The 24,324-nt window shown below is 39.3% G+C and overlaps 2 protein-coding genes and 1 pseudogene across 2 annotated transcripts; 1 reads left to right on the top strand and 2 right to left on the bottom strand.

Moving 5' to 3' along the window:
* The first annotated feature begins 12,107 nt into the window (after positions 1–12,107).
* Positions 12,108–16,250, top strand: LOC144632892 (uncharacterized). Its single transcript, XM_078491648.1, has 2 exons — positions 12,108–12,574; positions 14,063–16,250. The coding sequence occupies exons 1-2, from the start codon at positions 12,130–12,132 to the stop codon at positions 14,878–14,880; spliced, it is 1,263 nt and encodes a 420-aa protein (XP_078347774.1). The 5' UTR covers positions 12,108–12,129; the 3' UTR covers positions 14,881–16,250.
* A 2,005-nt stretch (positions 16,251–18,255) lies between these two features.
* Positions 18,256–19,475, bottom strand: LOC144633937 (melanocyte-stimulating hormone receptor-like). The gene has a single exon (XM_078492867.1). The coding sequence runs from the start codon at positions 19,238–19,240 to the stop codon at positions 18,311–18,313; it is 930 nt and encodes a 309-aa protein (XP_078348993.1). The 5' UTR covers positions 19,241–19,475; the 3' UTR covers positions 18,256–18,310.
* Positions 19,476–22,147: 2,672 nt separating this feature from the next.
* Positions 22,148–23,053, bottom strand: LOC144633500 (uncharacterized; annotated as a pseudogene).
* Between the last annotated feature and the right edge of the window lie 1,271 nt (positions 23,054–24,324).

The raw sequence follows: 24,324 nt of genomic DNA, 5'->3' as shown, positions 1-24,324 counted from the left end.
GAGGAAATTATGGCGGAAACATGTCAAAAATGCTGTCTATTTTTCGTGCTGCGCACTCATTTTTCACGGGCCAAACTAACGCTTTGGATATGATAGAGGAAGAATAGGGCTTTCCAAAGAACCATGTTTTACCGATAGAAGCGTATACCCTTGGTGTTCTAGCCCTCTGAAGTTAGGTCAAATTCGGTATGTAAATTAAATTGCGATGTAATTTTTACGGGGTAAATTTGTCAACAATTACATATTTAGGAAGATTTTCTGTTTAAAGGAAGACTAGGGATGGTAAATACTATGTAAAATGAACTCAAGGCAAGTTTCTGAAGTTGAGAACGGCGCATCGAAAATGCCACGAAATTGCTGTCAATTATTAGTTTTCCTCGGCGTTCAGACAGCATGAGCTCGAATTACTTTCCTCGTTTTCTCAAAAAATAAAACTCGCTGGAAGTTTTACATATTTTCAATAGTTCACCCAAAGGGTCTTTTTGGCGTAATATTCGATTTTCCTTTTTGTCCGCAAATTCTAAGATGAGAATTCCGCTCTTAAATACATAACCTCTTTTTGTAAGTTAGGCTCTACTGTGTACTGGTTTTAGTACCCTGCGCATAGGAAAGGATATTTGCAGCTTATTGATTTGATAGGGAACATGCACTTTTGACAGTAATTCGTTCCCTTGGAACTTTATGTTTTGTTTATGACTGATATCGCATTATTTATTCACTTTGCCTTGAGATGGTGTCACGTGACGCCGAAACGTCGGCTTTTAACGTTTATTTCGCTTGTTATGCAGTTGGTCATAAGATGTTTAAATACACCTAACCTGAACACCCCGCTGATGCGCTTTGCCATTTTTTTTATTTTCGGATGGTGTAATTCATTCACTTACTATTCAGAAACTTTTACTGACAGTTCATCTGTGAGTTACTTGCTCAACCCTTTGTTTTTGAGAGATCTATCCTTTTCGCCAGTGTTTTAGCGCATTTCAGATCGTTAGGGGGCGCGGTGGCCTATGGTTAGTTCGCCAGACCCCGGATCAAGTCCCGGGGGGGGGGGGTACTTGGGTAATTTTTGTGGGTGTGCCGCTGGCCTCTCAGAACCCCTACCCCATTTAGTCTTATTTTGCCAATTTGACCCCATTTTAGTCACTTTTGGGTATATTTTTACCCACTTAGTCCTTTCTGGGAGCTGTTTGTCATATTAGCAATAATACGGTACATTTTTTTCGGCGTATTTCCGTTCATTCACACTTGCCAGATTTTCGTACTCTCATCCCGGAAAGTGTGACCCCATTCTAGTCCCTATATCTTGATGACGACCCCATTATAGTCAGTCCAGTCGTGAAAATGCGACCCCATCCAGCGGCACATCCCCATTAGCCCATTTATGGGTGCCCCCCGGGGCGTCCGGCTGGAGGCAAATGCAATATCTTTGCTCCGGTAAGAACTTTGAGACTAAAACTCTTCGCACAACGGCTAGCTACTGTGTACACCTGTGCATTAGACAAGGATGTGAATATGGTCAGCATTTCATAGTATTTGTGATGTGTTTCCGCGGCTCTTTCTTCTTTTGTTTCCTCTGTGAATCATTGGTTATTATTTTAGCGACTTCTTTCCTATGACCCTTAATTTTAGGTGCCCGGCGTTACAACTCGCTTGTTGACATTTAACTCTCTCGTCAGTAGCAGAAAAGTTACATGTCGAGAGCACGTTTTTCTTTTTCGTTCACTTTTTTTTACTAGAATTTAAAGTTCAGTATTGCTTTTCATTGCTTCCCTTTTTTTTGTTTTAGAATACTCGCGTCGGTGTTTTTTTGGCCGGTCAATTTTCTCGTCATTACATCCCTTCAGGACTTAAAATTGCTCACAGCTTGCTGCAAATAAGTTTATTTATTTTTCTTTTGCGTTTTCGGACCTTGTTTTGTCTTTCGGACTTCGGCACTGTGGCGCTTTTGGCTTGGCGGTGTGGGCCAAACAGTAACGTCACTATGTACAAATCACAAATATGAGAGACATCAGTTGCTTATTTTGGTGGCACCTTCTCTACGTTCCGTTGTTTCCTCTTGCTCTTTGCCTAGTGGAATTTCATGTGGTGTCACGTTTTCCTCCTCTGAGTGACATTTGCGTATGAGTCGCCGCTTTTCTCCTTTTTTCTTCTGTCAGGTTTTTTCCTCTTTCGCTCGGCCGGCGAATTGCAGTCTTCTCAGTGCGTCTTTGGTTTTCCGTGCGCATTGCGGACTTTTACTCTGTTGTGTGGGGCTGTGCCTACGTCGGCCTTCATTTTCCTTCTCGCTCTCTTTTCTGTTTTGCGCCTCCCTGCTCGTCGTGACCGTGGTGCCGTTGTCGTCTCCTTCTCTTTCCCCCCTGGGGTGTGACGTCTGTGCTCGTTCCCATTGTCTGGTCTTCCGATGCATTCCCCGTTTGTTCGGAGATCCCATTACGGTGTGTCGATGTGTCTCTCTTCGGCCGGATTGAGAGGGGGGGACAGGGTTCGCGGTCATTCAGTCTGCTGTACTTGTGTTGGGGCCCAACAGTTCGGGCCCATGCGAGGGCAGTACTTGAGTCGGGCTCGCATTCCCATCTCGCTGTTTTGTGCGACTTGCTGTGTTGAACTTGTTTGCTGCTGTGGTGCGTACTTTGTCGTCTTGTGGACATGTCGTTGCAACGCAGATGCATGGTGACACAATTCGGGGATTCTGGGAGCACGAACGGAACGCACCGCAATACTCGCCATATTGAGTGACGTCACTCGTTGTGGGACATATTCGTCGTGAGGCTTATGATGGCAGGAATCTTCCGCACTAGGCTACATGGTAGGAGCAGAGTTCACCCGAGTGACGATGAGATTCCATTATTTGGGAGTGCATTGTGCATGTGTCGGCTGTGCGAGGCTGACCCATCACACCGGATCGCGCGGCTGGCAACGATCTCAGGGCTGGGCGGGTTCGCAGGCGGCAGGTGACATATTGGCATATGGTGGTCAGAGACAGCCATTGGACGATGTTGTGAGGGAGCAGATAGAGCGGTTCTTGTCTGGAGTGGAACTTGAGTTCTGCTGCGCGGCGCACAGTGAATATTCATTTCTCCTCTCGGTCGTCCACGTCTTCAGGTGCTTGTTGTGGCATGCACGTCAGTCTCAGGGCATGGGCAGGATGACGTCGACTGAGTTCCGTTCACCGCTGAGAGACACGTCGAGACAGGTTCCCGTTAGCGAGGATGTTGCATGAGTGGGTGCCTTGCACAGTCTCCTTGCCTTGGGATTCTGGTTCTCCCAGTCCCACCGAGATCGCGCGGACCTCGCATGATCTTCGACTGTGAGTCTCTCACGCCAGTTGTGTCGCTCCTGGTTCGGGCCTTTTCTTGCGACGGGTGCTGCGTGTGTGTCCCTGATCCGGCGGTGGACGACTGATCAGTTCGTCTCTGCGGTTCTTCTGTACTTGGCGACGGAGCTTCCGACGTTGGCTTGGACGGCAGGTGTACTTCAGTTGCTGACTTGTCGTCGCGAGTTGCCCCTTCGCTTTTGGCCGCAGATCTCTTGGTGTTCTTTGGCACTGCGCCATGCATTTGCCGGTGGTGTTTGTTGTGTCTGCGCATCGTGCATTTTGACATTGCCTTCAGGCATTGGCACTCATTTGGGTGCCCTAGGCTGCTCTCCGCTTTGACCGGGTTTTCCAGTAGGTTTTGTGTTGTCTTCGGGTGTGCATCCTTTTTGCTGATTCGGCTACTCACAGTGCACCAATTGTGGTTGCATGTTTTTGTTTTCCTCGTGGGTGGGTTCCAGCCTTTGATTGCGTTTTCCCTGCTTTCAGTGGTGCTGCATGGTGCATTCTGTGTCGATTTCGTGGCATCTTCTTTTCCTTCTCGCACGACGTTATTTGGGCCCTTATCTTCGGCTTGAGGCTTTCGGGCGGTTTTTCTTCTGCTTTGACTTGGGCGTGGTCGTACGTTCACTGGACAGTCACTTGTCACTCAGTGGGGGTGCGTGTCCGTCTGCATGGCTGTTGTGTGTGCCCTGGTGCATTTCTGGATGTTTCAGATGTTTTCTTCTTGTTCTCTTCGCCATCTTCGATTGAGCTGACGACTGATTTCACTGCGTGCGCCTTTTTGCTTCTTCGGCTCTGTCGGCACCTGTGACCATGATGGTTGTTCCCATTACTGTTGCACGGATGAGATGTGTACTGACCCAAGTTGGGCTGGATACTGACCATTGGCTGCGTTCGTCCAGCTTGTTCTCTTTTCTGTTTTCGTTTGTTTTGGGCGATTTTGGGGATGTCGGGGGGCGTGATTTCTCAGGATTGATGGATTGATGGTTTGTCGACGGACACCAGTCCCCTGACCCTGGGTGCGCTTCGGGGGGTCCTGTTTGTGTGTTCCTTTTCTTCTCCCGTCTTTCTCTTGGTGTGCGGACCCTGCTCATTGTTGTTTTGGTTGCACGACTGCGACGACTGAGCCGACACCGATTTCGGGATGTGTTTCTTTGTCAGTTCTGTGTTCTCGCTGTGCCGGCGCTGGCATGGATATCATTGTTCGCTGATTCCCGTTGTTCAGACTCGGATCTTCGGAGCCTCCCCGTGTCCAGTTTCTCCGCCGATGTTCGTATGCGGCGCAGTTTTTGAAAGCTTTTATCTCCTTGAATATTGCAAACAAAGAGCCAAAAATTTCTAATAATATCTGAAGTCACTTTTTTATAGCACGATGCCTTCTCTATATATATAGCTACGCACAGTCGTATGCTAATGAGGCAAAATGCAAACAATGACGTCAGCAAAGATTGCCAGCAAATACTGAAGTGATCGTATATTTTCACTGATATCTAGATGGCACATCATATAAGCTCGACTCCATTTTAGTTTTCCCCAATTGTTCTGTGTTCGACCGATAGTTAGTGATTACATGGAAACCAGCTGTAACTGTAAGTCTTGTTCTCTACTGATAACCCCCCAAAACTGCCAAATATTAAGACAACAGAGGGAAATAAACCTTCATGATTGCTTTGAATGGACGGGAGTGATGTTAGGAATTTTCTGTTTTAAACCTTCAGCTTGGAATTGAATTGATTGACTTTTTTTTTTTGTAATTCCAATTTTATCATCAACGTGACAAATAATCAACATATTCGAAACGCTCGAGATTTGACAGCGCCTGAAATTAAATCGAGTTGTTTTTTGGATGAATTTTATACTCCGTAGCGTAGAATACACACATTTAGTTATCCGTTCCTTTTAAGCGTATATTCATTGACATTTTGTTACAATTTGAGGCAAAACAAGCAGTTCAAATACCGCTTTTTGACCAAAGCAATTTTTCATTCGAACTATGTCGACGTTAATTTGCATTTGAGCGCAAACAAATGACAAATGTCACCAAGTATGTAAAATTAGAGCGACAAATATCAAGTTCTGGAGAGTTTTTTGTTTCGTCTTCTCGCATTTTCCTCTTCTTGCCCGATCCATAAAGAAAATCTGTGTTTGTTGTTGTGAAGAACGTTTACTGCGTACCATTTCTAATAACAGTTATAGTAATGACCTATTTTATTTACGGTGTATATTTTGTAATGTGTAGTACGGCAACAAGTTTAATTTGAAATTATTTTTGTTTTTCAGGACGCCTTTCAAACCCAAGACATTGATTTTAAGAGGAGAAAACCAAGAGACCACACAGGAACTTGCACAAGAAAGTAAATACACTTTGTAAAGCGATAGGTTCTGATGCAATTTTCCTATACTTAATATTTTCACCGATTTTTCGTCATTTCAAAATGACAGGCAAGCATAAGCAAATACTCAGAGTTATTCTCAACCTTTTTCATATGATTATATTGCAGTTTTAAGATCAAAGCCATTTATTTTCCAATTGACGAAGTTATTTCAAATTAATTTTACCCGCCAAAAGATTTAGATAATACCAGTGCAATGCTTGTTGGAAACTAAAAGCTTTCGTCCTAGGTAACCGCTGTTCAAAATTTTTAAATTTTCCCGCCAAAAGACTTAGAAAAAATACGGGCGCTCAAAATACGCATGCGCCTTTTTTTAAAAAAAAAAATATTAAACTTTATTCTGCAAGTTCTTGTCAAATGTATTTTTAGATTTCCCGCCAAAAACTAAAAAATACGGGAGCCCAAAATACGCCTGCGCCGTTTTTTAATATTTTCAAGAAGTATTTTTTAATTGTATTTCTATTAGTTGTTGTATATTATCAATTAAAATAAATATTTTCAAACTCGACTCTTTTCTTTGTCTTTTATTAATTAAATTAAAACAATGACTCAAAAACACAATAAAAATATCACTAACTTCTTTTTTATTCTCTTAACAACTTTCTCATTACTTAAAAGAAAATCATTTAAAATTAATTAAAAAATGTTCACAAGTTCTCATTCCTCTATATACTAAGACTTTTGGCGGGAAAATTTGAACAAATTTGCAGAGCGTTTCCCCTAGCAACTTTTTCAAAGAAAAATTTGACAGGGGTACACTTGAAAAGTTTCCCGCCAAAAATCTACACACCATTTCGTACAGAAATTTTGGAAATTGGATTCGTAAAGCGGCCCAAGTAACAAAAAAAATTCGAACGCCAAACAAATAATGATCTTAAAGTTTCTTGTACGAGTTGGTGTGTAAAGCAATAAATGTCACCAAGGAAAAGTGGAAAGCCATTTTTGCCACTTTGACAATTATTCAAAAATTGAACGAAAAGCAAAATAAACATAAAAATTTGGCGCAGATTAAAACTTCACCGAGAATTTTTAAGTCTTTTACTTATTTTAGAATGTTTATTGGCTATCCACTTCACCCTGTTAACATTTTAAGTACTTGTTGCATAGGAAGCGAAAATAAAACGAAAATTTGTTGTATATATCCCAAGTTTAAACCGCACGATCGAAGATAATAATGCCGTAACTTTTGTTCCTTTTTTGTTTGGTTCATTCAATTTTACAATCATTTATTATTTTGTAAATCTGTCGAATAGTTCAAGTTCGTAAATTTATAACGGTCAACGCTGCTCAAATCAAAACCAATTGAATGATTTTAATTTTCTGTTGTCCTTTGTAACAAGTACTGTACTTAATAATACTGCAATAACGAATAATAGTTGTAACAACCAAAGTCTGGTTAAAGACGAAACAACAATAAAATTATTTGAAGTTGTTTTCAATTTGAAAATTTTAGAAGATGTCAGAAACGGACCACAAAAACGCTAGAATTTTTGAAACGTCTCTTTCCTAAATTTTGTTTCAAAAACACAAAATTTGATTGAAGAAATATTTCACAAATTATTTTTGTGCGCATGTTTTAAAGGATGTTTGGAAAAAATGCTTTCATTAAAAGTGTACATTTGAACCGAAGTTCGTGTACAACTATATTTAAAGCGTAAACGCAATTGAATAAATTGTTTGCCATTGGCACACTTTTGTCTTTCACCAAAGGAAAAAATTATCGTTTTTTTTTTAAAAAACCAGAGAACAAAAACAAAACAACAATTTTAAAGTGGAAATTTGAATGAAAAATGGATGACTTTTAGTAGCGAGTGTGATGTCTGCAGTCCGACAGTTTTAAGTTTGTTGACCCAGATCGAATAGAAATTTGAAAGCTCTTCAGTTTTGTAAAGGAAAACTGGCAAATTATTGACTTGTGGGCGACTCTTCGATGAAGATGAAAGTAACCAAGACATCAATGTTGCTCATTCACGTATCATCGCACTTTGGCTTTAACAGTAAACAATTAATGAAATTGCTGTGAAAGTTCAACTGATTTGCCTACGACGAAAACAAAAGAACTTTTGTCTGAAATTAAACAAACAGTTCTGATTTTTACACATGTAATCGTAGTTCATGGTTAAGTTTTTGTGAAAAAAATTAGAAGAAACATTATCCGTTAAAAAGTTACGTTTTTGTGGTCCACAACTTGTATTGACTTTTCTCAAATTTGCAATGAATTGGCCGTGTGACTGACTTAACACAACTTCAACCAGACAATGGTTTTATAAAGTCATAAAACAGGCCAAGAGAACATATACATTTGAGGGGGTCTTACCTGTCTTACATCAATCTAAATAACTAAACTGAAAAAAAAAAAAAAAAACATGAAAACCTATCCCCGAAAATTAAATCTGGTATGAAAAATAATCCAATCATCTTAGGAAAATCCTTGTCTACTGCAAATCTAACTTTTGTTTGACTTGTTTCAGATTAGACCCTTCACGTGTTATGTTCTCTTGTCAATAACAAGCGTACGAGATACATCATATTTTAAGGTGGCACTGTTTGAAATACAGATGACTAATAGTTGGCAGAAAAATGAATTAAAGAAGTCAAAGGACACTATCTTGTTGTCAAGTTTTGTTTGCATCATGGCTTTTAAATGTTTTTTTGCAAAATATGAGCAAGAATATTGTAATTTCGCCAAAGCGCAAGATTTAAAACCGCCATTTTCCCGAAGAAAAATATTGCTTTGTTATTGAAAAAATATAAAAAATATCAGTCAAACTGCCCCTACAATTGTTAAAAAGTTCGAGCTTATATATGTGGTGTTGCAAACATTGATGTTTCTTGATCATATACGCGCAAACAAAACAGCAAAACTTTAATTTTAGATGTCATTGCGACAAACACACAAAATGATCAGTTATAATATTTGAAAATTTAATTGTAAAATTGAATTTTGGTGGCAAAATACTGTTCCATTAAATTTGAGAAATATAAAAACTTGGTACTTTTCAGTTAGAGTTTATGAATGGTAGAAAACGCCATAAGTTATCAATGAAATGTTGTAGAGAAAAGGTAAAATAAATTTTAGAATACTAACGAAATATCAATATTTTCAGTATTTGTTTCGCGCAGTTTGTAAACCAATTTAGTTTTCAGTGCAAATTCTTATGCAGGCTAATGTTGAAAAAAGTGTCAATTGAAACGAAGCTTTTATAAACTTTTGATCAAAAAAACAATAAATATTCCCATAAGTTTTCATGATCAAGATCAAACGTGAGAGATTTTCCGCACATTTTCCTAATCGCTTACATGCGCATGTCATCTTACTTACAGTGCCACCTTAAAATACAAGGTTTAAAGAGACGATTTCCACATAAACAACGAAATTCGTTTTCATTACGTTCAAATATATAATGACCCTTCGAGTCAAACACTCAAATTGTAATTGTAAAAAAAGCTTGTTTTGAGAATTTTGCGGTACATCAAGACAATATTTTGTGGTTATCAGTATTGCTAGTTGATGACTTGCTAATTCTCCTAACTGAATTTCAGTATTTTTCCAGAGGCTAGTTCAGAGAATTTGGAAGAATATCAAGACAATATCTTTGCTATGTGACAACGAACACCAATATTTTAAGGAGAAATTAAAACTGGTTTATTCTTGAGAATTAAAGGATTGAAAAATAAACTCAGCATACAGTCAACTCAAACCCAAGACAACATCTTTCAAGTAGCCTATTTGGAAAATTTGGCTTCCTTTCCGGAAAGAGTTCCAAAACCCCCTACCCCATCTTGTCAAACGCTTAAAAATCCAACTCCCAACAAACGATTTTAAAATTTGTTCCCGAGGAGTACAGCCAATTGGCCCTCCGATTTCTTGTACGCGGACAATCGACTAAGAGTTGACTGTATTAGTATTATTTGTGTGGAAATCGTCTTTGAAAACAATCCATATAGTTTTACCCTTATCAACTCAGTAAAAATGGTGCCCTTTTGAAATTCATTTTGCGATGTTTTTCATAATATTTTTTTAATACAAACGTTTTCTCCGAAAATACACATACTCTGAATGAATTTACATTCACACTATTTATTCAAATTGAATTCATTTACAGGAATAGTATGCTCTTAGAAAATTCCGCCAGTTAAAATTTTAGTACATAGCACCATTTTTACCAGAAAAGCGAATAATATACATAACGTTCTTATCTTTGAAGTAGCCTTCTGCAGAACTCTATCCACTAATGCTTTGTCTTTCATCCGCCTCATTGTTTAATCGCTTCTCCTCATTCGTCATTTCTACAAGAAAAGTAGGGAAAACAAAAACTGGTTAGACAAGCCACAAAATGCTGCCAATTATAAAACAGTACTTACTCAAAGACTATAAGAACACATTATTATATACAAAGCAATAATAAAGTCAGTGTAATGAATTAATTCTCGGCCAACGTGGCAAAGTCTTTTAAAAACTACTCAAACTGAACAGTAAAAGATTTGGCAGCAATTTGTTCAGCAAATCTAACAGTCGAAAGTTTACTTTATTTTCTTTGCAAATTACCAATAAATGTTTCAAGCATGTGACGCGGCGAAGTAAATGTAAAGCCGCCGCGAAATTTCTTCGCCACGTGGTAAGACTCGAAGGTTTCAATTTTACCAAACTGTTCAAAATTTAAGTGTACTCGGTCGGTTTTTTGAAACTGAACTTCCAAAGCGCTTCGCTAGACATTTAGTGGGCTCATAATTCTTAACGAAGCATTCTGAGAATAACATAAATGTAAATTGTCGTTGCACTGGGCGACGTGCAAAATGAACTCTAGCAGACGTGAACGAAATGCGCACAAAATAAAATTTACTGAGACGCTGAAAGCACCGAAAGAAAACTTACCATCCGTCTTTACGTCAGTGATTAAGAATTCCAGGAAATGTTTTCTTGCTCTTTATCGCCGTCTTTATCTTCGTCTCCCTCCACATCTTCACGCCACCGCAACCAGTTTTGTTTGAGGTAGATTCCAACTTTGTCGTGAATATGGATGAGAAGCATCAACCAGTCGCTGGCAGATACGTCATTTGACATGAAAAAACGTGCACGCTTTGAAAACAATTTAAGAGTAATATGTTAATCAGGGTATTGGTACATACGGGTCATGTCTAAAGGAAAATTAATGAAAGGGTGGAGAGGGAAGGGGGGGGGGGAGGGAGGGTGGGAATAAACGGCAAAAATCTCCGGTGAAACTGACTTACCAGAAGTCCTATCAGTAAACGCAAATCATGTAGTGGTCGTGATTAACCAACAAAACGCTACTTCTGAAAGTTTTTGACGGCTGTGGAGGAGGGGACCGATAACGAATTGAATTTTTCTGTCAGTTTTTTTGTCTTTGAATTTTATCTTAACAATGCATGGCACTCATTGGTGTCCTTTAGTTTGTTTCTTTATTTGGCGACAACATTTTTTGTGACCGTAAAAGACACCCTCACCACCACCCCCCTCCCCCCACCCTGAAAAGAAAGGACACACAAAAAAACACACTAGTAAAAACAACAAAAACAATAACAATGGCAAACTAAAAAAACTTACAAAAATGACAAGAAAGCCAAAAAATAACAATGAAAAACTAACGAACCAATAAATGTCAAGAAAGCTCTTCTCCTTCCGAAAAAAAAGAAAAAACTCGGACGGATTCGAACCCATGCCTATCAGCTTGATAGGCGAGTACCGCCACCGCTATGCCACTGGCACATCTGACGACAATCATTGTTCTATACTGGATTCTATCGCTGGAAATGATCATGACATACACTACTCAAAACTGGGCTCTTGGCTCGACAACTTTTCTTCTTGAAATTCCTCATAAGACGCCCTTTGTACGCCCAGCGGACCTACCGCTATGCTTGTTGATCGTTACTGAAGCGATTCGCCATTTAACAGTTCAATTTTGTAATTTGAGTACGGTCACACTAATAGTGACAATAAAAGAACTTTTGCTTTGCAATGATAAAAAAAATCCCAATTGCTAGTTTTAGTCTAATTGCAATGAAGATGGGAAACTATTAGGGGATCTAAATTTTTAAACATCCAAATTGTGCTCAAATAAATAAAGACAGTTATTATCATCATTCTAGCTATTTACATTTTATGTTTTGTTTTTAAAATTTTGAGGTAGAAATTACACTTTCATGATTGAAAGTTTTATAATTACGTAAAAAGCTAAGAGCCCTTTAAATACGTAAGAAGCTAAGAGGCTTTTTTTGACATCAGTGTAGAATGATATGTCAAAAATTAAGCAAACTTGTTCCACTTCGCTACTCAAGCATGTTGTTTTGACTTCTGTTTTCGCAAATTAACCGCAGTAGGGCAATATACTACGTTAAGCATTATATATCTCTTATTTATCCCTTACCTCAAAGCAGCCTCCAAGGAAAGAAACTGACATGGAACAAGTTAAAATAAGCGAGCGCTTTCGTAACATTGCTTGTTTCTTCATTCTTGGATACTTCATGGTTTTCCTTGGCGAGGTGATCACCGCAGCGTCGGTGGACATTTTCGCTGGAAGTCCTGCAACAATGAAGGCAGCAATAGTGACGGCAGGATGTGCACATGTAATCGTAAAATTATTTTTTCCATGGATTTACCATAAAGTATCATACAATGGTAAAATCGCGTTGCTGTTTTGCTTGTATGCCGTGGGTATTGTGATCACTGTTGTCTTCAATTCGTCTGGTGCGCGGCTTGTAGGGGTTATTGCTTTCGAGTCAGGCAGAGCTATGGCAGAAGTCGTATTTCTTTCCCTGGCGGCCTTCTATGGGGACTTCGAGATCAATAGCTTTGTGACAGGAGGTGGCTTGGGTATTGCACTGGGTGCCTTTTATTACTCAGGTACGTGTATACAATTACTTTTTTAGAAAACTTGACAAGAAATTTAAGGTAAAGGGTTGAAGTTTGTTCCAATGCAATGAATTGGCAAAGCAAGATGGATCATCATTCCTGAAGCTTGCCACAGACTAGCTAGCCCATCGGTAACCTCACTAGTACTTTTATCATGTTGTCCTATAACGTTTTGCAAGTATTTATTTACACTCCTGGATGGAGAGAGACGCCGCGAACGTAAAGTGTATAGTAGCACAAAAAAACAAGATAACAATGATCCCGATTAGCATTCAAATCGCGCAACTCCCGATCTAGGGTTCAGCAGCCAAACCACTAGTATACGTATTTTCAGCTAGACATAGGAGGGCCGAATTAGGAAATAGATTCCGGAGAGGAAGACAGAAATGGCTAAAGAAGTGGAAGGCTCGAATGGCTAAATTTATCTGAAAGTTGTAAAATTAAAAAGAACTATGTAAAACACAGCTTTGTTGATATTTAAAAGACAACTAAAGTGTTTCGGATGATCGAATTGTTTCACAATGCACGCTTGAGTCAATTCGCGCTTATCGCTCGCGAAAACTCGTGGCTAGAACCAGCTTTATTTTATTGTTGACTGATGAAGTGCACAATATACAATATACGAGCATTTTACTAATCGTAAGATTTTTTTCTTATCCAAGAAATGTAGCCCCAATGAAATAGATTTAATCGTTGAGAAATTGAAACAAGACAGACTCGCTCTGCTAAGTTCCAGTTGATTACGGTATGCAAATGTCTTGGTAACAGTCAGGAAAAAAATTTCATCAGTTTTGGAATGATATATATATCTAAACATGTCTTTGAATGCGATATTTCCTTTCACGATAGCTATGCGTAAAAGTCTTAGTATCTAAACTGTTTATGTCCAATTTTGCAGTTAAATGTTGAATGTCATGTCTTCATACGTTTTGCTTTATTATTAGAAAGGAGATGATATTGCTTCTGTTTAATATACTTATTTTGTATTCATTAGCCCTCAGGGAAGGATTGTGCTATGGCTCGTAGAAGTCTCTTCCGCAGGAAGGAAATAGCACAAGAAATGATAAAGTTTTCATTTCGATGAGAATACAGAAAGATTCACATTATGCGAAATAATGCGAGAAATATTTACATTAAGTTGAAAATTACTTGCAAATGTAGGCTTTTAATTTCTTCCGAAGACCCATACTTTCAGAGAATTTATTCTTTGGAATCTAGGCATTGTAAAGGAGGTGCTCGTTGCTCACTACCTCTTGTCTGGTTATCACGTGACTAACCACCCCATGTCTTGCAGACTTTGCGCTTCAATGGATTGTTTTTTGCTTATGATAGCCCAGTGAACAGAGATTTTTAATTTTTTGCACAAACGTTCAAACCCAGAGTGCACAAAAGTACCCTATTTGAAACTTAAATGGTCAAATCTTTACCACTTTTCATAAAGAACCGCCAAATTTAAGTTCAATGTATTTCATTTTGCAGCTGTATCAACGTGGACATGTGTTTCACCCAGAATCGCAGTGTCTGTCCTCATACCTTTGGTGTTTCTCTTCCCTATAATGTACGCCATCTTGGACAAATCCCCTGTGGAACAGCAATCCAGAAGCATCTCATTTGCTGGCGTCCATTTCGATGCTGTTGACGATCAACAAGAAAAGAAGCGCACCCGTGAACTCAACATCGCGGAAAAGTTTTTGATCTCATGGGATATTTTCATGCCCATGACTTATCTGTTCTTGCAATACTTTGCGGATAACCTTACAGTTCAAGCTGTCATTACATCGCTTGTATTTCCGAACAAGTCGCAATATCTGATTGGTCATTTCACTTACTACATGCTAGTCCACAATATTGGCAGACTCGTGGGTCGTTCTTACCTGCTGCTGGTCTCAATCACGTGCTCATGCGTAACTAGTCACGTGCAAGTCAAGAAGACTTGGATCTTAGCTGCACTTGGAAATGCGCTCATGTTTTGCTTTGTGTTTGCATCATGGTTTAACTTCGTTAGAGAAGTAGAAGTTATTATGGTTTTGTGTTTCGTCATCGGTGTTCTTACAGGAAGCAGCTATGCCAATTCACTGTCTTTTATAAGCGAACAAATCACAGATGTAACAGAAAGAGAGTTTGCAATGGGCATGCTCACATTGGGATCATCTGCTGGAATTTATGCCGCTGCGGTCTTAGGATTGTTCCTGAAGCCACTTTTAATCCATCACTGTATGTTTCAACTTGAGTTAGGTGAAGACTGCCTCCCGACGTTTTTAAACTTGTCCGATTGGGGAAATAATGCTCGCTGCTGATATAACAAGCGCAATATATACCGCTTAAAAAACGAATTAGAGGTCGTTACTGTAAGATGCCGACCGAGCTTTCTCCGCCGATTCAGAGCCAGTGCGTAAAGAGCTCGGGCCAGAAGGGACTAGGAAACAAGGCCTATATTTCACTAGCCTTGCGAGTGAAAGCATTACATTTACAAAGCAATTCATTACATGATATACCAAAAATTTATCAATAGACCTTTTTCGCTTGGGCGTTTTGTTGCCCCATTACAGACCATGTGATGATACTCTTGAGAATTTTTGCTTTCAAATTTTCAAATAGTCGCGTGTATATGAATAAATAAATTTTATGTGGATAAAAGGAAAATTCTCTAGAGAACATCACGTGGTCTGTAATGGGAAAACAACCCGCCCAAGCAAAAAAGGTCTATTCTTGAGACACAAAATCTTGTCATCAGGATCATCTGCCATTTTTGTTGTACCAGTGCGTGCGCGAGCCCAAAATAGATTTTAATTTAAATTGGCGCCGATATGAAATACGAAACAACCAACGAACTATACTAAAAGCTATTGAATCGCTTCGCTTGCGTTCTTCTTTGTGAAACCTGATTAGTATTAAGGCTAGCGCGAGTTCTCACGAGTACTCCAAGAAATTGTTACGCCATCCTGTGTAACGAGGATACGTCATTTTGCTTAGCAACTGCGCTGCTCCTGTGCAGGCACAGTCAATATTCAGGGATGGAATCAGCCTGCAATGCAGGTGCATTTTAGCGAGCGAACGCATTTTGAACGGGCGAGCACCATCTTGGATTCGTACACGGAAGAGATTTGGGGAGAGAGGAGAAAACGCGTCCTAGGCGTGAGACTGAATGTACAATGAGGTGGGATGGTGATGGGAAGGAAACTCTCCCTTCGCTTTTTCTCGCTTCCAAGCCTCTCTCCATCCTCATACAACATGGCGGCGAATCTACACGATCGCGAGTTAAAATACTGATAACTCGCGCGGCCATGGAAAACGTCTGCAGTGCAGGCTGGGATGGGATTTCACCTGTTATTGGTATTTCCTCAAAGGACTGATGAATTAACGCGTATTTTAATCTCGACAAAGCTAAAGAACAAAAAGAAACACATAATTTTTATACATATATAATTGACCTATACCCATGAGGGATGCAAAAAGCGTAAACTGTAAATACTTCAAAGGAATGCTAGGATATTGTCCCAGCATTCCTAACATCAGTCACCTCGCTTTGCACCACGAAAGGTGTCATATAATTCGTTTTACTGTCAAAAATATTATTAAATCTAATGAAGACCAGAAAAAAGATGATTATAAGACTGTCGACTAAATTATTTTGTAATGTTGCGATTAAATAAAGCGCGCTGTGGTAAACGTCTGTGATTTCGGTTTATTTAAGTGTTGTCGATGCACACCAGCAAAAACTGAGAAACAAGAAACCCGTTTATATATAGCCTAAATAATTACCGAAGAAAGCGTGAGGAGGTGAGGGGATCACAATTTTTGAATACTTAATTGGGGTCTTCACTGGGATCAGAAATTCTGGGCTTGATAGCTGTTTGTGTTCAGTTATGTTTTGGGGTCAGAAATTCTGAATAGCACAAAGAGAAAGACGACTAGCTTCTTCCTAAAATTCATCGACCTGACGGAATGGGGAAAATGTCTTACATTCCTAAACTTGACAGGCTAACCATTTTTTTGCCATAAAGTCAGCCCGTTTCTTTCGCAATAACATTTAGCGGAATTTGTCTAAATTGTAACGCCACATTTTAGTTTGGAACGCGTTAGAGATTACGAAAGCCTAAGGGCCTGATTACATTGAACAAGAGAAGATATTATTTTCTATTATTATTCATTCAAAATATTTCTCCGTTTCTTGGCTTTCAATCCCCTGTCAATCCAGCTAACCGGCTAGCGCTGACCAAATTTGGAGAAAGGTCCTATTATACGACGATTAAATGACGTCAATTGTCCAATATACCCTCCTCGATCTGCATAATTCTTCATATCATACTCAGCCTCATCCAATAATTGCTAAATATTGCTGGTAAGGAAAATGATAACGCGCAATGAGATATGTGTAACAGGCACGTACTTCATACTGGAGTCGGTTAGTAGCCACCTCCTTAGGCTGGATTTCTTCATTTACACTATAAATTTCTGAGACCCGGTTTAAACGCCGCTCCGCGAACGTGACTTAATTATGAATTCGAATTTGCAGCGGCGACTTCAATACTAGCCGAGCGACGAGCTCTTATATGGCTGTTTCCGAAGGCGTATCACCCTATTTTAAATTGAGTTGGGCTAAAAGCTGTCCACTGCTGACGGCAAATTTGTCCTACTGGAGTGAAAATACTCACTGTTGATAAAACAAGGACAATATAAAAAGCAAGTATCGGTAAAGGCGATAGTACAATAAGACCAATTTACTATGTAATTTGACGTGCTGTAGTAAAGTTTGGCGGCCGGTACAAGACTGAGATAGTCGAATAAGAGAAAGGATAGTACTAGTAGTAAACTTTATTTAAGTGTCAATTGTTCTAGCGCTTTACACACTAATTGGTGACACAAAAGCCTGGTTTTCACTAGCGACGCAAGAACAAGCGCAAAGATAACAGCTGCTATTTCTCCGTAAAAACGGCTTCGGCTCAAGCATAAGCAAAAGCGCACTGCATTCTGATGCTTCTGTTTGTGCGTGTGGCAAGCAAAGCCACAAGGATCAAAATTTGTCCTTTTTGCGGGATCGCGCTTGTGCTTGCGTCGCCAGTGAAAACCAGGCTTAATTAATACTGCTTAGATACTGCTTCGTCGCCGATAAAAAGTTATTTTCATCTGGGTACTGATGAAAAAAGCAAACAAACAAGCATTAAAACAGGACACTACCAGCTGTTCGTTATTGCACAAATATAAAGTATTATACATTTCCGTCAGGCTTGTTTATAGTTCTCAAATGGGGAACAGGTGCTGTCGGCAAATCTTCTTTAAAGTGTCCGAACTGTTTTCGATTCCAACGCGACTACACGATTACTGCAAAAGTTGCCAAACCAACTTGTTATGTTTAGTTGATTATCAACTGGAAGTTGAAAAAGGTAAATAAACCGCCTTAGCGAATTTTGAAAGCTGATTTTTCGAGCCTAACCCTCTTCGTCGGAGCAAAGTAGCTCAAAGTGACTTTGCTCCGACGAAGGGCGAAAAATCAGCTTTTTAAAATTCGCTACGGCGGTATATTTACCATTAAAATTTATCAACTTCCAGTTAATAATCAACTAAGTGTTACACATGCTCACCAAAGAAGAATAACAGTTTCTTTAGAAACTAATAACTTTGTTTAAATGTTGTTAAGTAATTTTTAAGTAGAAAAACTAGAAAATTAACATCCCTACTAACTGTACAAAGACATGGAATAAATTACTGTCAGAGATAAATGCGGTTTCAACTCCGAGATATGTTTCGAAGAATGTCCATTATGGTGTGTCGAATGTGTCTCATCTTCCAACAGTAAATGACTGGGTTGAGAGAGGAATTAAGCAAAACGAGAGTCTCCGAAGACACATACAACGTTCGTATAGTCGTACCATTACTCCCGTGTATTTGACGAGCAATGGAAATGAAAAGGTGAGGTAGATAACACAGCAAAAATAGAAGATAAATGCAAAATGTACTATGGGCAGATTTTGTGATTCTTGCTCTATCTGCCATGTCACTGTTTTCCGCTAGTTGCTGAATTTGAGACTGTATTTGTTCCTTGTGGCTTCTTATAGTGAAATATATCTTGTAATAAAACAGTGTTGCAGCAGGAAAGAAAACTGACTCTATGATGACAAAAATGGCGAAAGTAGCATTTGATGTTAGAAGTAAGACAGAGCAAGGACTAAGAAGCGCACTAAACAACCATATTGTGATAACTACGGTAACAACTCGTCTGCGAGTCACCAAATCATCGTATCGCAGAGGCATCTGAATGGCAATGAATCTATCTGCACTTATGGCCATAATACTACACAACGACGATAAATAAAAACCGCCCAAAACAACAGCAGAAACTATATCGATGGCACGATTTCGATTATTCCATCGTAACATCCCCATCAGATAAGCGACTTCTAAAGGTTGGCCCAGTAAACCAACACCGAGATCAGAAACTGCAAGGCTGAGCAGAAGTGTTTTCAAAGGCTTTGAAATCGAAGAAGTTTTTCGCAGCGCGTAGATTGTTACAATGTTCAGCATAATGGTGGTATAACAGAGACACCCATTGAAGATTATATTAGCGATGAGAATGGAATACAGCGGGTCTTGAACTTCAACGGGCTCGGAACTCGAAGTAATGTTCTTTGGCAGTTCGCTGTCAAGTGAGTCCGCCATTATTCAGTGGCCTTTACATCAGTGGAACTTGAAACGCTTTTTCCCGTCAAAAAAACGCGTGGATGAATGTTTAAAATTTCCTTGCGCATGCTAACGCTGGGTGACTGCGGGAACGAGAACGACTGAAACGAAATCGAGAATTGGTGTACTTTCTCCACAGCTCTACTCAACGAGAACGTGATATACTTTATTAACCATGCAAGGAATATACTTGCGATTAAGAAACCTTATCTCTTGTTCATTCACAGACATGTGCAGCTTGAAAAATACTAGAATTTCTTGCAAATAGGGCAGTATGCACTTTTGACAGCATTCAGGCCAATGTTTTACTTTGCTCTTGGAACTTTGTGTTTTGATTGGTCATAAAGTTGTTTAAATACGCCTACACTGAACACCCCCTGCTGATGCGCTCGCCATCAGGTTTCATTTTTCGTTCGGTAATAAAAAACGTGTAATTACTGATGAAATTCAGAAAACTTTTACGGAGAAATTCAGAAAAATTTCGATGAGTGCTCTTTTCTCATGCTCAGCCTTTCGATTTTTTTTTAATGGAAATACTTTATCCTTTTGCAGTATTCTAAGGGTATTTCAGATAATTAAGGATCGACCAGATGGCTAATGGAAAACGTAGTGCCTAATGATTAGTGCGCCTGACTCCGGATCGAGCGCGGTTCGGGTTCGAGCTTTGGCTGGAGTCAAATGAGAAAAACAAATTTCCTCTGCGAATCGGCTAAAACGTTTAAATGACTTAACCTCTTAAATTGTAAGGCTGGCTACTGTGTGCTGGTTTTCAGCTACCCTGTGCATAGGAGAAGATATTTGCAGCTTGAAAAAGTATTAAAATTTGATAGGGAACATGCACTTTTGACAGAAATACGGTCCCTTGGAACTTTATGTTTTGATTAGTCATAAAGATGTTTAAATACGCCTACACTGAACACCCCCGCTGATGCTCTTGCCATTTTATGTTCCTTTCGGATAATAAAAAGGTGTAATTCATTCACTTAATACTGAAAATCAGAAAACTTTTAATGACAACTTCAGAAACAATTTTGGTAAGTTATCTATGCTCAACCCTTTTGTTTTTGATATGAGAATACCTATTCTTTTTTGCTAGTATTTTAAGTTCATTTCAGATCGTTAGGGAACGCGACCAGATGGCTAATAAAAGGCGCGGTGGCCTAATGGTTAGTGCGCCGAGCCCTCGGATCAAGTCCAGGTTCGAGCTCTGGCTGGAGTAAAATGGCAAAAAAAATCGCCTTTGCTAACCGGTAAGAATTAAGTTGAAACAATGACTCGTCACCATTCGTCTTCATATAGCACGCAGCAAAGGTAGGGAGAGATGGGTACCGAGAAAGGGTGCGCAAGGTGAGATGGGTATATGAAGACGACTGGGGACGAGTCAGGTTTAAAAGACTAAACTTCAACGGCTAGCTACTGTGTTCTTTAAACCAAATACACCTGTGCATTACACAAAGGATGTGAATATAGTGATCAACTATTTCCCATCAGTAGTTGTGACTATATATTCTCTTTCTATTTTTGTTTCCGCTGTGGTACCTTATGGCTGCTATGTTAGCGACTTATTATTTTATGACCCTAGTTTACGGAATGGCCCTCACAACTCGCTTATGTTTTCATTGATAATTAAAACTCTGTCGTTATTAGCAAGAAAAATTATTTGTACGTAGCCTGCGTAGCTGGCGGTATTGTTGGGTTTTAAAGCGCGCACAAGCAAGTGGCGAAGCCGCGACAACGGCGGCGCAGCCGCGAGTGACTTGGGGAGGAGGAGTTGAAATAATATATGGTATTTCAACTCCTCCACCCCAAGCCACTCGCGGCTGCACTGCTCGTTGTCGCGGCTTCGCCGCTCTTGTGCGCGCTTTAAAACCCAACAATACCGCCAGCTACGCAGGCTAACTTGTACGTGAACAAAATTTGGCCTATTTTCGTTCAGATACGTTTGTATTCGAAAATAACTAGAAATTTATAAGCACAATATGTGCTTCAATGAGTCATTTAGACATTCCCTGTTTAACTTTGTTTTAGAACTTCGCGATGTTTTGATTGGTCAAAATTGTTCAAATACGTCATTGCATCACCTTCAGATAAAGCTTACCATGCAAAATTAATGTAATTTATTTTTTTTGCGTTTTCAGGGCCTTGAAATGATAATTGCGGACTTTTTGGCAAACTGCGGCCGTTTCATTGTTTGGCCGTTGTTAAAAGTCAAACCAAAACAGCAACGTCATTAAGAAAAAAATAAAAAATAAAACTAGTACGGAAAGACATTGGAAAAGCGTAATTTAAGGTCACCCCAGCGTTACGACGGATCTGTTTCCTCCTTGGCTTATTTGCCTAAGATGGAATTTTCATGATAGTATCGTCGTTTTCATGTCACTCTGTGTGGCATTTGGATAAAAAAGTAAATAAAAGTTAACAGTCGCTATTATATTCTTTCTTTTGAAGTACAATAATATCTGATTACAAATAAAGCTTTTAAGAGGGCACCTGGAATTTGCAGTCTTCTCGGTGATAGCGATAACTTTGAAGTATATAAATGAACGACTAAAAAGCAAAAACTTGCTGTTAGTTGCTGATTGTAAATTACAAATGATTGTTTTGATTTAAATACCTTACTTCATACGACGAGAAAAAACCTGTAATACTATTTGCTTATTTTAGTAATGCTCTATAGTGCGAATTAAACTTCAACTGAAAAGCTGCACCGAATCAACCAAAGACGGCGACCTGTGAGTGGACCAGATCTTGTCGTTCTCCTCAGTTACCAAATTTCAATTCTCACGACTTGTGTTTGCTCCTTCAAGAGTTAATGAATAAAAGTGAAAACGTTTTGTAAAGTGCTTCCTCCTGTTTGATGAAGAACTATCTTTTGCTGCACAATTGCTACCTTCGAAATATGTTTCGAAGAATACCCATTACGGTGTGTCGAATGTGTCTCATCTTCCAGCAGTAGATGACCGGGTTGAGAGAGGAGTTTAGGAAGACAAGGGTCAACGCGAACTCATTCAGTGTGCTCAAAGTAGTCCTTCGATCCCTGTAACGAGCAATCGCAATAAAAAAGTTCGGGAGATAACAAATCCAAAATGCGAGGTAGATGCAAAATGTACTTTGAGCAGATTTGCTGAGGCTCGCAATATTCACCATCTGGCTGTTTTGTGCTATCTGTTGTGTTTGAGCTTGAATTTGCATGCTGTGGTAACCTACTGTTGTATACGTCTTGTATGAAGACCATGTCGTTGCAACAAAGCAGATAGAATATATGATGACAAAAGTTACGATAGTGACAGCCAGTGCACGTGGAAACACGAAGGTCATGCACAACGCAAAAATGTACGAAATATTGATGCGACTACAATAACAACTCGTTTGTAAGTGACCATAGTCTCATATCGTAAAGGCTTTTGAATGGCAAGGAATCTATCCGCACTTAAGGCCATAATGTTTAAAAATGAAGATATACAGGAGATGTTCAAAACAACTTGAGTAGGAACAATAAGAATTCCTTGATTTGAAAAGTTGCATTTTACATGTAATCCATTATTAGCGATATATAAAGGCTGGCCCAGTAAACCAATACCGAGATCAGAAACAGCAAGGCATAAGAGAAACGATCTTAAAGGCTTTGGAAGCGAATATGTTTTTCGCAGAGCGTGGATGGTGACAATGTTAAGCATAGTCGTGGTATAACAGAGAAAACAATTGAAGACTTTGTTAGCGAGTAGAGCAGACTAATCTGTAATGTGTAAAACTTGAGTTCTGTAGCTGCGCATCGCAAAGTGAACCATTCATTACCCTACTTTCCATTCAACAAGCAAAGTTTTCAAGGTAGTTTGATGCTGGATTGGCAAATGTACGTAGCCACGGGCTGAGAAACGAGAGGATGAAGGTTGAATAATTCTGGACCGGCGCCAAATGTTCCTTCAGAGACGAAAGGACGAACGTCGACCGAAGATCTTTAAAATCGTTTACCACTGCAAGTGTTCGTTTGGCTGTCGAAGCTTTTTCACTGATGCATGGAGCTGGAATGGAAGAAGAGTGTTAGATTGCGTTGTTTAACTTCAACTGAAGGAGAAAACAATGTTTCTCAGATACTAAGTGCTCATGTTGAACTGAAGTGCGCGTGCTCACAGATACTTGCGGGTGTAGGCCTTAAACTGTAAAATTATTAACACAACAAAGGTTTCTTTTAACAATTAAAATGCCACTTTCTAATTTTAGGTTTGAGATGCAGAATGTGGTGATTTGATTGGCCGTGCATAATCGTACTGCCGGGTTTAATTTCACACGAGCAATGTATCATGCTGTTACTTTGTCCGTAGAGCAAATTGCTACTTTTTCTTGCGTTAATTTTATTTTACTCAAAAATCTGATATGCTTAGGTAAGACCAGTTCAGTGTTAATTTGGGCAGTCTGTGTCAAAAGGAAGAGAAAAAAACACTTATCCTTTGCTAACCAGCTACAAGTATAGTTGACTTGTAAATTCTTGGTCTTGGGCTAGTTACAGCGTACTGGTTAGGTTCGTTGCACCTGTACAGTAAACAAAGGCTGTGAATAAAGAACAAAACTTATAAAGAGTATTTCACTTTAACACAAGCAGAATGACTTGAGCCGGAGAATGAGGAAGAATTTAATTGGCTGGATTACCTTCCTTTATTCTCGTAAATGTGAAACGTTTAAAACAACACACCAAACTACGTCAATCACGCGCCCTTTATTCGAGATTACAACGATTGTTGTTGTAATTTGCCTTGTGAAGAAGACTGTCGGGTAGACTGTGTTTTATATTAAAACATTAATTTTACGGGCGATCGACATTCAGAAACAAACCCCAAGTATTTTTTTCGGAACGTATCAACATTTTCTTGATGTGTTGTTGCTCACTCCTCATGTATTTGAAAGTCAACTCATAGGCTTACAACAGTGCTAGAAGTAACCACATTATGATTTTAAGACCACCTTGTTCTGGAAACCTGAAGATAACATTGAAAATATAAAGGCAAAAAATGAGGATCCCTGCAACGTGGACTGACTGAACTTTTCCTTCGGCCTTTCTTTGTAGA

The sequence above is a fragment of the Oculina patagonica genome, chromosome 12 (genome assembly GCF_052425735.1).
Source record: "Oculina patagonica isolate OP01 chromosome 12, crgOcupat, whole genome shotgun sequence".
NCBI classification, from domain to species: Eukaryota; Metazoa; Cnidaria; class Anthozoa; order Scleractinia; family Oculinidae; genus Oculina; species Oculina patagonica.
The sequence above is the reverse complement of the archived record's forward strand: the minus strand, read 5'-3'. Positions and strand labels throughout refer to the sequence as shown.